Source organism: Dipodomys spectabilis, unplaced genomic scaffold (genome assembly GCF_019054845.1).
Source record: "Dipodomys spectabilis isolate Male_0828 unplaced genomic scaffold, ASM1905484v1 ptg000416l, whole genome shotgun sequence".
NCBI classification, from domain to species: Eukaryota; Metazoa; Chordata; class Mammalia; order Rodentia; family Heteromyidae; genus Dipodomys; species Dipodomys spectabilis.
In genome coordinates this window covers 1404543-1421708 of record NW_024871093.1, presented here as the reverse complement: position 1 = coordinate 1421708, position 17166 = coordinate 1404543, and the positions used below count along the sequence as shown (strand labels likewise).

The 17166-nt window shown below is 42.5% G+C and overlaps 1 protein-coding gene across 5 annotated transcripts in view; it reads right to left on the bottom strand.

Moving 5' to 3' along the window:
- Positions 1-17166, bottom strand: part of Ewsr1 (EWS RNA binding protein 1) — a 33615-nt gene that overhangs the window by 2477 nt on the left and 13972 nt on the right. For 2 of the 5 annotated variants that reach the window (XM_042667673.1, XM_042667674.1), the window contains exons 5-12: positions 16756-16942; positions 14131-14298; positions 11806-12017; positions 9899-10079; positions 7079-7116; positions 6512-6544; positions 5832-5950; positions 104-233 (exon numbers count right to left, since the gene is read on the bottom strand). In XM_042667673.1, coding sequence (XP_042523607.1) covers positions 104-233; positions 5832-5950; positions 6512-6544; positions 7079-7116; positions 9899-10079; positions 11806-12017; positions 14131-14298; positions 16756-16942 — 1068 coding nt within the window. Of the gene's footprint in view, positions 1-103; positions 234-5831; positions 5951-6511; positions 6545-7078; positions 8272-9898; positions 10080-11805; positions 12018-14130; positions 14299-16755; positions 16943-17166 lie in introns of those variants that run through there. The other 3 variants (XM_042667675.1, XM_042667676.1, XM_042667677.1) reach the window with 2 other exon arrangements.

Below are 17166 nucleotides of genomic sequence, written 5' to 3'. Positions count from 1 at the left end.
CCAAATGATCATTACTTGCAAGTTGACAAGTACAACAACCATTCTAAGACGCTACATGTGCCTGAGGGAGAAGAGCAAAGAATGCCAGCGAGCATAGCCCTACCATCAAACCACTCCACGGCAGCCTTGGCAGTCGGCGGGTCTTCATAGGATACTGTAGCATCACCTTTGGGCTTCCCTGTTTCCTTGTCCAGGTAGATGTGGATCATGGGTTGTCCAGTTCTCTTGTTCATCTATATACAAAATATCACAGGATGTGACTATAATATATTGAGAAAGTCCCTCAGCAGGCCAAAGCAATCATTTTGTCATAGGAAGCATGCAGGCACAAGGATATTACTACTCAATCACTTGATCAGAATTATGGGTGGCTCATACACGAAATCCTAGCTACTTAGGAGGCTGAGATCTAAGGATAATGGCTCAAATCTCCAATTAAGCACCAAAAAACTGGAAATAGGATTGTGGCTCAAGTGGTAGAAGACTAGCTTTGAACAAAGAAAGCTAAGGGACAGTGCCTAGGCCTTGATTTCAAGCCCCAGGACATGTACAAAAATAAAAAATAAGAATAGATCTCAGGAGCTGTTGGCTCATGATTAGAATACCAGCCATTCAAGAGGCCGAGACCTGTGGACTGGGGTTGGAGACCAGCCTGAGCAGAAAAATCCATGAGACTTTTATCTCCAATTAATAATGGAAGGTAGATCACTCTTTAGCTGAATCCTAATAGTAGTGCAAGTCTATAATCCTAGCTACTTAAGAGGCTGATGTAGAGGAGCCCTGTTCACACATAGCCCAAACAGAAAATGTGAGAATTTGTCTCCAAAATAACCAGCAAAAAGTAGGCTGGAGGCAAGGCTTAAGCAGTACAGCATTAAGCAAGTATGCAAACGACTTTTCAAATCCTAGTACCACCAAGAAGTTTGTGTGTCGGGGGGAGCAAAGTATTCACATAGCAGGATATACGGTATACCAATATTCTTCCTTCTAAAAAGGTAAAGTTAAAGGTAAGTAACAAGGAGGTTTTTTTTTTGGTGCTGGCTCTGGGGCTTAAACTCAGGGTCTGAGTACTGACCCTAGCATTTCATCACTTGAACTACGGCAGTACTTCCTCCTTTGGATGGCTTATTGGAGGCGAGGCAAGAATTAACTGGAGTGCTGCCTAAGTTGGCTTTGAACCAGGATCCTTAGGTCTCTGCCTCCTAAGTAGCTAGGATTCTTCTTCTTCTTCTTTTATTTTTTTTTGGTGCCAGTCCTGGGACTTGAATTTTTTTTTTTTTGGGGTCCGGTCGTGGGGCCTGAACTCGGGGCCTGAGCGCTGTCCCTCAGCTCTTCAGCTCAAGGCTAGCGCTCTACCACTTGAGCCACAGCCCCACTTCCGGCTTTTTTCATTTTGCTTATGTGGTGCTGAGGAATCGAACCCAGGGCCTCATGCATGCAAGGCAAGCGCTCTACCACTGAGCCACCTTCCCAGCCCCAGTCCTGGGACTTGAATGCAAAACTTGGGCATGGTACCTTCACTTTTGTGCTCAAGACTAGTGCTCTACTATTTGAGCCACAGCTCCACTTCCAGCTTCTGTAGTAGAGTAGCTAGGATTAAGAGGTGTAAGCAGCCGGGCGCTGGTGGCTCACGCCTGTAATCCTAGCTACTCAGGAGGCTGAGATCTGAGGATCGCGGTTCAAAGCCAGCCCGGGCAGGAGAGACCGTGAGACTCCTATCTCCAATAAACCACCAGAAAAAACTGGAAGTGGCGCTGTAGCTCAAGTGGTAGAGCGCTCACCTTGAGCTGAAGAGCTGAGGGACAGCGCCCAGGCCCAGAGTTCAAGCCCCACTACCGACAAAAAAAAAAAAAGAGGTGTAAGCTACCAACTCCTTGCTGTTTCTGTCATTTATTCAGGTATATAATGTATAGTTAAGAAGTAGCCGTAGCCGGGCACTGGTGGCTCATGCCTGTAATCCTCGCTACTCAGGAGGCTGAGATCTGAGGGTCATGGTTCAAAGCCAGCCCGGGCAGGAAAGACCGTGAGACTCCTATCTCCAATAAACCACTAGAAAACCGGAAGTGGCGCTGTAGCTCAAGTGGTAGAGCACTCGCCTTGAGCTGAAGAGCTGAGGGACAGCGCCCAGGCCCAGAGTTTAAGCCCCACGACTGACCCCCAAAAAAAAAAAAGAAGCAGCAGCCATGCTGGGGCTGGGAAGGTGGCTCAGTGGTAGAGCAGTTGCCTTGCATGCTTGAGGCCCTGGATTCTTCAGCACCACATAAGCAAAAAGAAAAAAGCCAGAAGTGGCACTGTGGCTCAAGTGATAAAGGGCTAGCCTTGAGCTGAAGAGCTGAGGGACAGTGCCCAGGTCCAGAGTTCAGGTCCATGACTGGACTCTCCCCCCCACCCCACCAAAAGTAGCTGTGCTACCAATTTTTAAAATATGAAGTGTAGCTCAAGTGGAAGTGTAACTGTCTAACAAGTGTGAGACCCTAAGTTTAAACCCTAGTATTGTCAAAAAAAAAAATTTGAAAGCAAAAGTTTTTTTCAATACTATGTCCTTAGCCTGGTACTGGTAGCTCACATCTATGGTTTGAAGCCAGCTTCGGTATGACTCATATTTCCAATTAATCACCAAAAAGCATGCACTATGCATTCATATGCTAAAAATTTTATACAAAGTTATGCCAAAATCAATTGTGCAATTTTTTTTTGTTTTTGGTGGCACTGGCATTTCAACTCAGGGCTTCAGGCTAACTAAGCTGGCCCTGAAATTAAAAATTAGATAGAGTTAACAAGGAACTAGGTTTCAAAGATGTTCAAATTCAGGAGTTCATAAACTGCTGAGGGCAGATGATCACACAAACTGAACAAAACTTAGCTGGGCACTGGTGGCGGCTCACCACCCGCCTGTAATCCTAGCTACTCAGGAGGCTGAGATCTGAGGATCATGGTTCAAAGCCAGCCTGGGCAGGAAAAGTCCTTGAATAAACCTCCAGAAAACCAGAAATGGCATTGTGGCTCAAGTGGTAGAGCTCTAGCCTTGAGCTGAAGAGCTCAGGGACGGTGCCTACGCCCAGAATTCAAGCCCCATGACTAAAAAAACAAAACAACAACAACAAAAAACTTGCATAGATGAAACTCAATAAATGCAGCTACAACAGTCAATATACTTGGGGAAGAGGGAGAGGATCTCTTTGTTTTTTTTTGTTTTTTGTCGGTCGTGGGGCTTGAACTCTGGGACTGGGCACTGTCCCTCAGCTCTTCAGCTCAAGGCGAGCACTCTACCACTTGAGCCACAGAGCCACTTCCGGGAAGAGGGAGAGGAAACCTAGACAAACCATTAAGGAATCAATTGGTTAAGGCTCAAATGGTAGAATGCTAGCCTTGAGCACAAAGAGGCTCAGGGCCAGCACCCAGACCCCAAATACAAGTTCCACAACTGATAAAAAAAAAAAAAAGAAAGAAAAGAAAAGAAAAGAATATGGTCACACAAAAATAAGGCATAGCTGGGCTCACATCTATAATCCTAGCTACTGAGGAGGCTGAGATCTGATGATCACTGTTCAAAGCCAGCCTGGAAAAGAAAGTCTACAAGACTCTTAGATCCAATTAACGACACAAAAACCAGAAGCAGCACAGTAGCTCAAGTGGTGGAGCACTTGCCTTGAGCTGAAGAGTTCAGGGACAGGGCCTAGACCCCAGACTTCAAGCCCATCACCAACAAAAAAGTGCACCACCAGAAAATATTTACAAAACACATGGAGCAACATCAGGAAAAAGTAGTACCAGAAGCCAATGAAAGATAACCCAATGAAAATTGAGCATAAGACAAACAGGCATTCCAAAGCAAAGGTATATACTCATATCAACTTACTAACTTCAAAATTACTCCTCCTAGCATTTTCATGGCCATCCACAGGCAAAGAGTGGCAATAATTGAAACCTCAGCTCTGAGACCGTTTAAGACATCTGTAGGTGGAGCCTTAGGTGAACTCAAAGTATATTTATAAATCCAATGTGCTATCTGTGCTTGTTAAGTAGGATATGGAATTCCCAAATTTTGGATTACTGACTTAAGCATCTTCCTACCTTAAGCTCTTTCTATACTTTTCTTGATTTTCTTCTGCAACACCTTGCATGTAACACACAAATTATTTCTTTTTTTGGGGTGGGGAAGGATAGTCGTGGGGCTTGAATTCAGGGTCTGGGCACAGTCACTGAGCTTCTTTTGCTCAACTCTACCACTTGAGCCACAGCGCCATTTCTGGCTTTTTCTGCTTATGTGGTGCTGAGGAATTGAACCCAGGGCCTCATACATGCCAGGCAAGTAAGTACTCTACCACTGAGCCACCTTCCCAGCCAAGAAAATTTTTTGTCAGTTGTGGGGCTTGAACTCAGGGCCTAGGTGTTGTCCCTGAGCTTCTTTGTGTTCAGGGTTAACACTCTACAACTTGATCCACAGAGCCACCTCTAGTTTTTTAAACCACAATCCTCAGATCTCAGCCTCCTGAGTAGCTAGGATTATAGATGTGAGCCACTAGCACCCAGCTGAGGAAAAAAAAATTGTCAAGCAAGAGTGCAAGACGCTGAGTTCAAAACCCAGTACTTATGTCTGTATATCCCTGCAAACACATGCACACACACACACACACACATATATATCTTATGCTGTTTATGTTCACAAAGTAGTATTCATATAAGAATTTTTAGTTGACAATTATAAAAAAAAAACACCTTAGGTTTTTGACTATGTTAAATGTGTTTGCCTTTTTGTTCCTATCACAAAATGGCTAGTAGATAGGTGCCAATGACTCATGCACTATCCTAAGTATGCAGGAGGCTAAGACACGGACAGTGGAGGTTCAAATCTAGGCTTGGCAGAGAAGTCGAGACTCCATCTTCAATTAATTAACAAAATGGTAAGCTGAAAGCATAGCTCAAGTAATAAAAGTACTAAGTGTGAGTAAAAAAGCCAAGCCCGAGCACAAGGCCAAGTTCAAGCCCTAGTACTTTCACCAAAACCCAAAGCCACCCCTAACCCCTCACACCCCAAAAGAACAAAAAACTACTGCTACCACAACAAAATTAGCTAGTTTTTCTATTTTTTTGGATGGGGTTGGTCCTGGGGCTTGAACATCTGGTTTTCAAGTCATTAATTGGAGGTTAAGAGTGACGGGGGGGGGGGGGGGGGGGGGGGCGGGCAGGGGGTGAGGGGGGGCGCAGGGCTAGGAAGGTGGCTCAGTGGTAGAGTGCTTGTTTTACATGCATGAGGACCTGGGTTCTATTCCTCAGCACTACGAAAGCAGAAAAAGCTGCATGTGGCACGCTAGCCTTGAGCTGAAGAGCTCAAGGATAGCGCCTAGTCCCAGAGTTCAGGCCCCAAGACTTAAACAAACAAACAAAAGTGTCTCTGCCTGGGCTGGCTTCAAATGCGATCCTCAGAACTCAACCTCTTGAGTAGCTAGGATTACACTGGTGGTAGTACTGGCGTTTGGCTCAGCTCGTTTTTCAAGGAGAGTGTTTCCCCCCCCCTTTTGTGGTGCTGGAGATTGTATGGTATATGCAAGCACTCTACCACTGAGATATCATTGCCAATGGTCATTTTTTGAGACAGGATCTCACTTTGTAGCCCAGATCAATCTTGAACTTGCAGTCCTCCTGCCTCTACCTCCTGAATGCTAAGATTACAGGTATGTGCCACATGCAGGAGAGGATTTTAAGGAATTAACAAGCTGTCCAGAAAGAAACCAGAAAACTTTAGAAATAATTCTTAATGTGAACTGAATCTCTTTTGAAGTGTTGTATAGTCTAATTTCTGCCAGATCAACCAGTTGTGCTTTACTTACCTTAACAATCCCACACTGTTTAAAGAAGTCTGCTAGATCATCAAGAGTCACGTTGTCATTTAATCCTTGCACATAAATTGCACTGTTGTCAGAGTCTTCATCAGGATCTATAGGAGGGCCTTCCAGAAAACAAAAGACAGAAAGGAGTGACTACTGCAATTGGAGGTGGTTTTTTTTTTTTTTTGAGGTAGCCTAGGCTGCCTCAATCTCACCATCTCCTGCTCAGACTTGGTTCCAAGGCCTAAGATAACTTTTTGTTTTTTGTCAGTTGTGGGGTTTGAACTTAGGGCCTAAGTGCCACCCCTGAGCTCTTTTGCTCAAGGTTAGGATTCTGCCACTTTGAGCCATAGTTATACTTCTGGTTTTCTGGTGGTTATTGGAGAAGAGTTTTGTAGACTTTCTTTCCTGGGCTGGCTTTGAACCACCATCCTCAAATCTGAGCCTCCTGATTAGGATTATAGGTGTGAGCTACTAATTCCTACCTCTGAGATTACTTTTACTGGGGATTGAACCCAAGGCCTTGCACTTATAGGCAAAGCATTCCACCACTTGATCTATATCCCTCTCTCCCTTCCACAAAGGCTCTGGACTCCATCTTGCCAAGCGCCTGCCTCAGCAGTCTGAGCCCCAGGGTAACAGGTCTGGTACAATCACTTAGAAGTTAAAGAATTCAAAATTACCTAGATCAAGATCTGGTCCTTCATCCATGGGTCCTGCCAACCAGGAAAGATCATACAAAATCCTGTTAGTGCACGTCTTGCAAGCTATAAACCTTACAAACACACACAGCTATCTACTATACCACCATTTGATGGGGACTCATTAAATTCAAAATGACCCACACTGCTAAAATGGAGCAGTGCCTCTTTAACATTTGTGCAAAGTTTCTAGGGTTTGCTTTTTTTTCTTTGCTGGTTTGCTTCTAAACCATTAACCAAATTCACTCTTAATGCTTATGTGCCAAATTAGTGTTAAATTTTTTAAGCCAAATTTTTTCCTCCAAATAAACCAAATTTAAAAACTGTACTCTCCCCCATATTACAGAAGCAGTTGCTCAATACTTCAAGTTACCCTTTGTTTTGTAACCATAGGTTAACCTTATTACCCCTAAGACAATGCCGGCAGTACCCATTAGTCTCTTTTGTATAGATCATTTTTAAACCGCTATGAAACTAATAAAAATTATAGTTTTCTAATAACTGACTGTATTTTTTAAACACTATCCATGGTAATACTCAAAAACTTACCACCAGGCTTATTGAAGCCACCTCGCTCTCCAGCGCTGCTGGGGGGATAAACGAAGAAATGAAGGCCTTTCCCTTTAAAAGCCAGTACCGCTCTGAGCCTTGGGGGGGCTCGTGGGGAAGAAGGGCACTGGCTAAACACATCTCCAAACAATGCATCTCTCTCATCTTGTCACTATGCCTTTCTTCAGGGCAGCTTGCTCAAATTTCCTTAATATACAACCTTGCTTGTCTGATTGGATACACCAGTGTGGTTGGTTCCTTTCATTTCGGGGGCTGGTATTAATAGTGCAATACTTGGCAAATTAGGGAGGAAAAACTAGATCCCAACCCCCACCCCCATTAGCTGAAAACCCAGGAGAAGAGGAACAAGCAGAGGGAAACAGCTTTCCATATTCATAAAGGTGCACCCTCAACCTCTCCCAGGGGAGGGCCAAATGAGGCCCTGGACTTCCTAACAAGTCACAGTATTCTAAGCAGGAGACAACCACAGTAAATGCTACAACACACATCAGAGGACGCGTCCAGCCAGTCTTCAGCACAAAGCCATACAGTTGAGGACCCTAATGGACTTAACAATCGCTGTGAAAGGAGAATTTACAACAAATACCAAGGCTTAACGGTCTGGGGGTGCAACTTTATAGACATATCAGTTAAGAATAACTATGGCAGTATTAAAGTCACATATTTAAAAACTGTAAAGAGGGGAGGGGGAATATGAATTGGGCTTTTTTGGTTAGACTATTTTTTAAGGAAAAAAACAAAACAAAGCAAAACATTAAATAAAGGCAGTTCCCTACAGGGAAGCCCAGTTTGTTCTAACCAGTATTGCACCTTTAATACCTGAATATACAATTTCAAGCTGTTGCATGCAGCTTTGTTTCTTTTTTTAAAATTACACACCATAAAATGTTCTCTCTCTTTAAACACAAAAGTTTACACTTTAATGTTATACAATTCTAGAGTATTATAACTCCTCTGGTTCATTATTACCAAACAACAAGTATGCAGTTACCAAAGTTACAGAAGGATTCCATTTATACAATGAATACATTTTGTTAAAAATATTCTATGTATATTTTTCCTCTCCATATGGACACCGTGTCTAGTCCCACTTTTCATTATGCTGCCGGCTGAGTACTGAGTACGGGTACTTTTTAAGTATTGAAGTGTATACAAGGCTCTCACTTTGTAACCTGTAGCATATAAATGCGACAAAGCATGTTAAAAAGTTTCCACGTTTAACAGCCAATGAAAATATCAAAATATTGAGGCAATGAAAAAGGGCATGTTAACAACATTGAGTGCCTTACCTGCTGAAGACACTGAAAACCATCACCACACCACAATAAAAAGGGGAAGGGGAATGGCCCTGGCATATCCCCCCAGGATTCACCAGACTGCTTTCACAGTCTGTTGAAAACCTATGGGGAAGGTCATGGTCTCTTCTATGGATCCAGGAGAGACTTCTCATCCAGAAAGAGGGCCCCCTCTAATAGTCTAGCAAAATCAGTACAATCATTACTTGTGGAGTATTGAAATGAATAAACTTGAAATTATTTTTGTAATTGAAAAATACTGAGAATTCTAGGTGATTTGAGACGTGATGATAGTAATTTCAAGTGTCTATGTCTATTTTAACCCATAAAGAAGTGAAACCTTTATAATGGAATGATAATTCTCCAAATGGGAAGACTGACTTTATATCAAATTATTCATAATTTTTCCATGTTCTGAAATTATTTTCTTCCAATAAAGATTTCACCAAAGACTTATTTTTTAAAGTTATGCAGAATATGTAAGACAGTATTATTGTTAAACAGTGAAGATTTGCAGTAACTCAAGGATCAACTTTTTATCATTAATTTTGCAATGTTTCTGTGCAAAAATGCTATTCAATTTTTCCTTGAACAGTGGACATCAAGTTCAATTTATACTTGACATTCTGCATAACTTTTTTTTTTACTAGTTTATATAGGGACAGAACACACACAGAACTAAACTTTCTGGATTATGTTAACCACCAACATTATACCTCACCTTCATCAAGTACAGACCAGGAAGGGAAGGGGGAATGGGAGGAGGGAAGGGAATAGAAGGGAAGGGATGGGAAGGGTAGAGGTAAGCAGGGTCATGTTATTGATCTAACAAGTTTTCTAAACCAGATTGTACCATCAATCAAAATGGCCAAACCGATTTAGACTTTAAAAATCTCCAATAAGGAGCAATCCCATATTTTATAAACATTACTCTGCAAAGAAACTACTTTGAATTTTCTGTGCTCCAACCAAACTCTATGTACCAGGTGTATCTTAGGCCAAAGTTTACGGCTACGGGACCAAAACCTTCTATAATTATGCTCAACAATTCTGAGTATCAACAGAAGTTGGGGACAGACATTGTGGAAAACAGCTGCAATTCTTTTCTGCAGTATATACACCAGGTATGGCAAGAAGACAACCACTCAGGCATTAGTTAAAAACTTAAGGGTGTTAGAAAAGTTGTGTGTGTTCCATCCCAATCTATTACCCACAGAGGGTTTCCACCTCTGAAAATCACGAAGGGAACTGAAAGCTCTAGTTTCAAAACCATTCTTTGTTTTCCCCAACCCAACAAAGTACTTGGCAGGGAAAAAAAGCAAACTGCCACTTAGTAGTATATATGCCGCAAAGATGACATTTCCATGATTTAGAAAACGGCTTGGGCTCTACAGATTGTCCATGGAAATGCTGAATAAAATTTATGTCTTTCAGTCCCTTCTTGCCACTGAAAATCCTATGGATGAAACAAAATTAGGTAAAAGGAGAAAAGGTTTGCTCTTACCCCATTCCACCGCGTCCTCCTCCCCGCCCACCTCTGCTCATGCCTCCACGATCAAATCCCCCTCTTCCCCTGCCCCGGTTATCAGGGCCACTCATGCTCCGGTTTTCTCCTGGTCCGGAAAATCCTCCAGACTCCTGCCCATAAACACCCATGCTACTGGGGTGGTCCTGTCGGAATGAACCTGAGGAAAAATTCACATCTGTAAGCCACAGATCAGCATTTACACACCTTACCTTCCTGATACACTTTTGCCTGGAATTCTAGGACTCTCAAACATAAGGCACTACCTTCTTTACATCACAGTAAAAACATACCTTTTTTGGGGGGTGGAGATGGAGTGGGTGACAAAATCTTAACCAGACCAGGCAGGCCTTAGCCTTCCAAGTGCTAGTATTACAGGTGTGTACCACTATGCCTGGTACTAGGCTCTTGAAAGTTTAACAAAACTATGGCTCATTAAGGCTAAACAAAACCTTAGAATACACCACTTGCAAACAACAGACAAGTCTTCTGGCCAATGTATACCTTAGAGGGACACACATATATATATATATATATGACTATACTCAGGAAACTAGAGCCCAGTTTTTTAGAACCTCAGCAGGTTGCTAAGGAATGGGCTCCATCAAGGAGCACTACTTACAAAACATGCCCACAGTAGGAAAATAATAGTTCTAGATTTCCAGTTACTTTTTTATACACAAGAACTACAAGTATTGGGGCAGAGCTCAGCTGTATAGACTGGCAGCTTGTGCAAGGCCTGGAGTCCAATCCTTGGCACCAACTCTACTAAAATTAAACTTCAGCCAGGCACTGTAATCTTATTCAGGAGGCTGAGATCTGAGGATCATGGTTCAAAGCCAGCCTGTGCAGAAAAGTCCATGGGACTTATCTCTGATTAACCACCAGAAAACTGAAGTGGGATTGTGGCTCAGAGTACTAGCCTTGAACAAAAGTCTCAAAGGATAACACCCAGACTCTGAGTTCAAGACCAACCAAAAGAAATACACAGGGGCTGGGAAGGTGGCTCAGTGGTAGAGTGCTTGCCTTGCATGCCTGAGGCCCTGGGTTCGATTCCTCAGCACCACATAAGCAAAAAGAAAAAAAAAAAAGCCGGAAGTGGCGCTGTGGCTCAAGTGGTAGAGCGCTCGCCTTGAGCTGAAGAGCTGAGGGACAGTGCCCAGGCCCAGAGTTCAGGCCCCACGACCAACGAAAAAAAAAAAAAAAAAGAAATACACAAAAAAATACCCCTCAAAAAACAAAACACCAAAAAAAACCCAACCAAATGAAGCCAGGCAACCGCACCGGTGGCTCATGCCTGTAATCCTAGCTACTCAGGAGGCTGAGATCTGAGGATCAAAGTGCAAAGCCAGCCCTGGCAGGAATGTCCATGAGACTCGTATCTCCAATAAATCACTAGGAAAACCGGAAGTGGTGCTGTGACTCACGCGGTAGAGCGCAGGGACAGTGCCCAGGCCCAGAGTTCAAGCCCCACGACCGACAAAAACAAAAAACCAACCAAATGAAACCAACAAATGAACAAAAGCAAAACCAAAACAACAACAAAAACAAGTATTCTGTGAAGAAAATTTTTTGTTTTGCCTATGTGTTTTGGGGTTTTGGCTACCAAAGTCATATGGCTTTCTGTAGCTGCCTGCCAATTCTGTTAATGACTTTTTTGGTGGGCAGGTCGTAAAGAATGCTGGTCACTCTTCACCCCCGTATAAGAATGCCTGCTTCACTCACTGCATACAACCTGCCAAAGAGACCAAGACTAATAGGGCAAAAAATGCTATCTCTTTTCTTTTGCAGTATGGCACATTAGCAACAACTAAATTGAAGCACACGCTCCATGTTCAGAGACTTCAAGCACAATCATTATTTGTTTTTCTCTCTTAGCAACTCACTCTGCTGCCCGTAGCTGCTGCTCTGTTGGCTATATTGACTTGGAGCCTGGCTGTAAGATCCAGTCTGGGGGGGGTAACTAGTGGGAGGCTGCTGCCCATAGCTGCTTTGTTGACCATAGCTACTCTGTTGTCCATAGCTGCTTGGCTGCCCATAGGTGTTCTGCTGAGAGTAACTGCTCTGATCATAACTGGTCGGTTGTGTAGAGGAATAGCTGAAAAAACAAAAACAAAAACAAAAACAAGAGATTAGATTGTGAGAACAAATTCCTGAATATGAGATATTTACAGATGTCACATTCCTATTTTACCTTAGCAAGTCCCCACCCTCCACTTGAAAGACTAGCAAATTTGGGATATGCTTCCTGTAAGAAAGAATGCATACATGTGCATTTAGGAAAGGCTAACCCCCACAAAAAAAAGCATTGAGAAAAAGTAGGAGGATTTAAGAAGAAGTTTCAAGACTACATCCAATTTTTTTTTGGGGGGGGGGGGGGGGTCAGTTGTGGGGCTTAAACTCTGGGCCTAGGTGCTGACCCTGAGCTCTTCAGCCCAAGGCTACCACTTAAAACTTCTAGTTTTCTATAGGTAAAAGTCTCAGAGACTTTCCTGCCTGGGCTGTCTTTATGATCCACATTATTTTTTATTTTTTTGTCAGTCCTGGGGCTTGAACTCTGGGCTTGGGTGCTGCCCCTGTACTCTTCAGCTCAAGGCGAGCGCTTTACCACTTGAGCTACCATGCCACTTCCAGTTTTCTATTGGTTTATTGGAGATAAGATTCTCATGGAGTTTCTTGCCCAGGCTGGCTTTGAACCGCGATCCTCAGATCTCAGCCTCCTGAGTAGCTAGGATTATAGGCATGAGCCACTGGTACCCAGCTATATATTTTTAATTTTAACTTAAAGGCAATGTACAGAAGGGTTATAGTTACATAAGTGAGGCACGTTTCTTTTTGGACAATATCACCCTTTCTCCCTCACTCTCTCCCAGTTTTTCCATCTTGTCCCTACCCACAAGTTGTGTAAGTTCATTTCCAATGTATTGTGTAATGAGTACAACTGTTGCACTCCAATACTTTTTTTGTGTGATACTGAAGTTTGATACTGAAGTTTGAACTCAAGGGCCTTATGCCTGCTGAGAAGGTACTCTACCACTTGTACCAAGCCCCTAGTGCTTTCTGCTTTATGTTTTGAATAGGGCCTTGTGTTTATACTAGCCTGGACAGTAACTCTCCCATCTCTACCTCCTGAATAGCTGGCATTACAGGCAATAAGCCATCGCAACACACTCATCTTACATTCATTTCTTTATTGGTTCTAGTCCAGACACCAGCCTGGGAGCTGTCCCTGAGCTTTTTTGCTCAAGGCTAGTGCTTTACCACTAGGACCACAGCTCCACTTCTGGTTAATTAGAGGTATGAGTCACATAGACTTACCCATGCCCAGTCTTTAAACCACAATTCTCAGGTCTCAGCCTCCTGTATAGGCATGAGTCAACTGGTACCTGGCTTACTTACTTTTAAACCCTCATCAGAGTATGTCAACTTAGGTCATCTTATAAATAACAAACACACACACAAGCATATTAAAACTTCTTAAAATCTAAAGATGGTGCATCTTTGTCATCACAACTGGTTATGATCTTGACCTCATCCTTTGTAAACCTGCTTTATTTATAAAGGTGTTTGAGCAATACCAATTGAGCTCTACTTCTAGCTTTTTTTTTTTTTTTTTGGGGGTCCGGTCGTGGGGCCTGAACTCTAGGCCTGCGCGCTGTCCCTCAGCTCTTCAGCTCAAGGCTAGCGCCCTACCACTTGAGCCACAGTGCCACTTCCGGCTTTTTTCTTTTTGTTTATGTGGTGCTGAGGAATCGAACCCAGGGCTTCATGCATGCAAGGCAAGAGCTCTACCACTGAGCCACTTTCCCAGCTACAGATTCTTTCTATAAGCCCTAGACTTTACCCACTATGGCTGCAGGGGAGAAGATGGCTTTTGTGGTCCATACACATGCTTTTATACACTTGTTTCTCATCATTCTGAGTTAATTAAGAATAAGTTAAAGAACCTAGAATGGTAAAAAATTTTAACCTGTACTTAAATAAAATAGTCATTAGTGCCAGACATTGCTATAGGACCCCAGGAGCAGGAATTGTGGAATTGAACATAACTACTTGTGGTCAGAATTATCACTGTGAGGGTCAGACAACAACAAATCTCATCTAAGGAAGTCAATGCAAGCTGATCAACAATGTGAAAATAAAAACAAACCAAAAACAAACACTGCCTTGCTAGCCTACTAACAGTGGCCCTAAGAAAGCAGCAGACTGACCTGGTAGGAGGATAGGATGGTGGTGCGGTGACTGGTTGCATGGGGTAGCTCCCAGGAACCTGGGGATAACTGTAGTTACTTTGTCCATAACCTAGGCTGGGCTGGTTATACCCCCCTGTGCTAGATTGAGGTTGACTAGTCTCAGCAGGCTTGTTACCATCTTGAGGTCTAAAAGGAGAAATAAAACAGTGAAACTTTGTTTCTCAAACCATAAACACAACTATTAGATTAAGAATTCTATAAATCTATGAACAATATGCCATGTTAGGACTGAGCTTGGAAACATATACAAAGTAAATTACAAACTCAGTGTTCATTTATATTTGCTGGAAGAGAACATTAAAGTAGGTCAGCCATACCTAAGAGCTATAAACACACTCCATTCATTCCACATGAACAGTCATGAAATGGAGTTTCAATACTATGTGTTACCAATTTAAGTGACAGAAAACACTTTTTCTCAACGTGAACTGTTTAACAAAACTTAATAATGCAAGATTTAGATATAGAGTAGTAATTTTAGGTTGAGAGTAGTTAATTAAGTCCATGGCATTACAAATCTAGACTACCTATGGTTTAATGTTTTTCTTTATTAAGGAACTTCCCAACTTGGGTGGAAGCAAATTAATCTTTTTTTTTTTTTTAATTGGCTATGCGGCTTGAACTCTGAGCCTGGGCACTGTCCCTCAGCTCTTCAGCTCAAGGAGAGTGCTCTACCACTTAAGCTACGTCACTTCTGGTTTTCTGGTGACTAATAGGAGATAAGAGTCTCATGGCAGGGCTGGGAAGGTGGCTCAGTGGTAAAGCACTTGCCTTGCATGCTTGAGGCCCTGGGTTTGATTCCTCAGCACCCATAAGCAAAAAAAAAGCCAGAAGTGGTGCTGTGGCTCAAGTGGTAGAACTCTAGCCTTGAGCTGAAGAGCTGAGGAGCAGCGCCCAGGCTCAGAGTTCAGGCCCACGACTGGACCCCCCAAAAAAAACAAAAACAAGAGTCTCATGGCCTTCCTTGCCCTGCCCAGGCCAGCTTTGAACTGTGATCCTCAGATCTCAGACTCCAGAGTAGCTAGGATTACAGGCATGAGCTACTGGTGCCTGGCTTTGCAAATTTATCTTATAAGTCTCTCTAAGGACCAGAATAAGGTAGAGAGAGATGTGGATACACCACTCCCAAATGTTTAGAGTAACTGGCCAGTTACCTCCCACCACCCATGAAGTAAATAAGAATCCCAAATACCAAGGGAAGAAATCCAGGAGTTTTCACTACCACTTAGTCCCATTATGCCACAGCCACAGCTGAGTGACCTATAGCTATTTTTTAAACAAGCCCCACGAATCAGTAGATAGCCCAGAAAGTATGTGGAAATACTGGTTTCTTCACTGAATTAAATGGGCCACAAGTTCCCGCTTTCCAATGGAAAAGGGACTAGCTGCCAGTGATCAGGAGATAGCTATTTTAAAGTGGTTAAGTCTGAAGATTAAGGAAAAAAGAACAAAAAAAAGGATGACTTCTCAAAAACCATTTCACATATAAAACTCTCCAGCAATGACAAACTGTTGCATGAAAGCAATACATGGAACCCTACATATTGGTTAACATTATCAAACCCCTAATCAACTGAAAGGGAGCTCTTCTAGGAATCAGCCAGTTAGCTTAATATAACTACCGTACAGGCTGTCAATATTAGGTGTAAACTATTAAGTGGCTTCAATTACTCACTGTGCATTTTAGAAGTAATTTCACGACTGTTTGTCAGAGCTAATTTCTTACCTCTATAGCAGATAAAAACTCTAGGTTACAAGTTGATCTTGTTTATTCCCTAAAAAGTCTTCATTCAAATCAGAATTCAGTATTCCTTCAAGACTGTATGCAGAAGCCACCTAAGGGCATTGTCTAAAGCAAAGACCTGAAATCTTCTGTTAAGTAATAATACATACTATTTATGTGCTTACCAGTCATGGGGCATGAGTTTTGTTGGACTTAATGTTCACTCCATGGCTGGATAGCCAGTTAAGAATTTATATTCACCTATGTTCTTTACGTTTATCAAGTCTCTACATAATATAGACCAAAAGATGTTAAATGTGTCAGCTAATACTTGACTTCTTAAATAATTGGGTCACAGGACTGTATCATGACTCCCATGATGCTACCCTCCCTCTTGCACTACATCCATGCTCTTCCCAAGGGAAAAAGCTGTTATCCATTTACAGACTCAATAAACCAAAGATAAAAATATGCAGAGCATACTTCATTTCTTTCTGAATTTAGAAAAGTAAAAACAAAATAGAAATAAGATAAAGCAAAATAAAAAGTAAAAAGTCTCCTCTTTCTCCCCAAAACAGGTTCTGCAAGCAATCTACTGATTGGCATTCTTCATTTTGGGCCTTGGATGGCACCATTTTAATGATTAATGGAGAATAACACCATTTTAATGATTAATGGAGAATACCTTTTTGTGCTGTCTTCCAGCACACTTTTTTTCTGAAATGATAGTAAGACCACAATCAACACTTAAAAATATGACAGTAACTATTAAAAAGGAGCTAAAGTTTATGTATACAGTTGCTCTTTCTCTCAAATCCAAAGCAGATTGATCATTTAGGAACAAGTGAACGAGGCCTTACCTTGCAGGTGCAGCGGCGGCCGGCTGCTGCCCATAGGTTGGGTAAGCAGGCTGAGTGCCATATGCAGATTGAGCTGCATAGGAGGCCTGAGTGGTGGTGACTGTAGCAGTGGTGGTGTCATAAGCACCTGTGCCATACCCCTGGACAGGCTGGCTGTATGCCTGGGGGGCAGTTGGAGTAGTATAACCTAGGACAAAAGAGAGCTGGATCAAATATCTGGCCCCTCAGAGATCTGCCTAAATATTTATTAATAGAATAATCTGTAAACCAGCCACTTTAAAACACAAGATTTAATCCCTGTAAAAATCTTCCCTTCAGTAAGAGTTGCAACAAACCAGTATTTAAAGCCTGAGTCCTTTGACAACTGTTTTCAGTAAAGTACTACCTCATTAGCTTTCAAACTGCACCTAA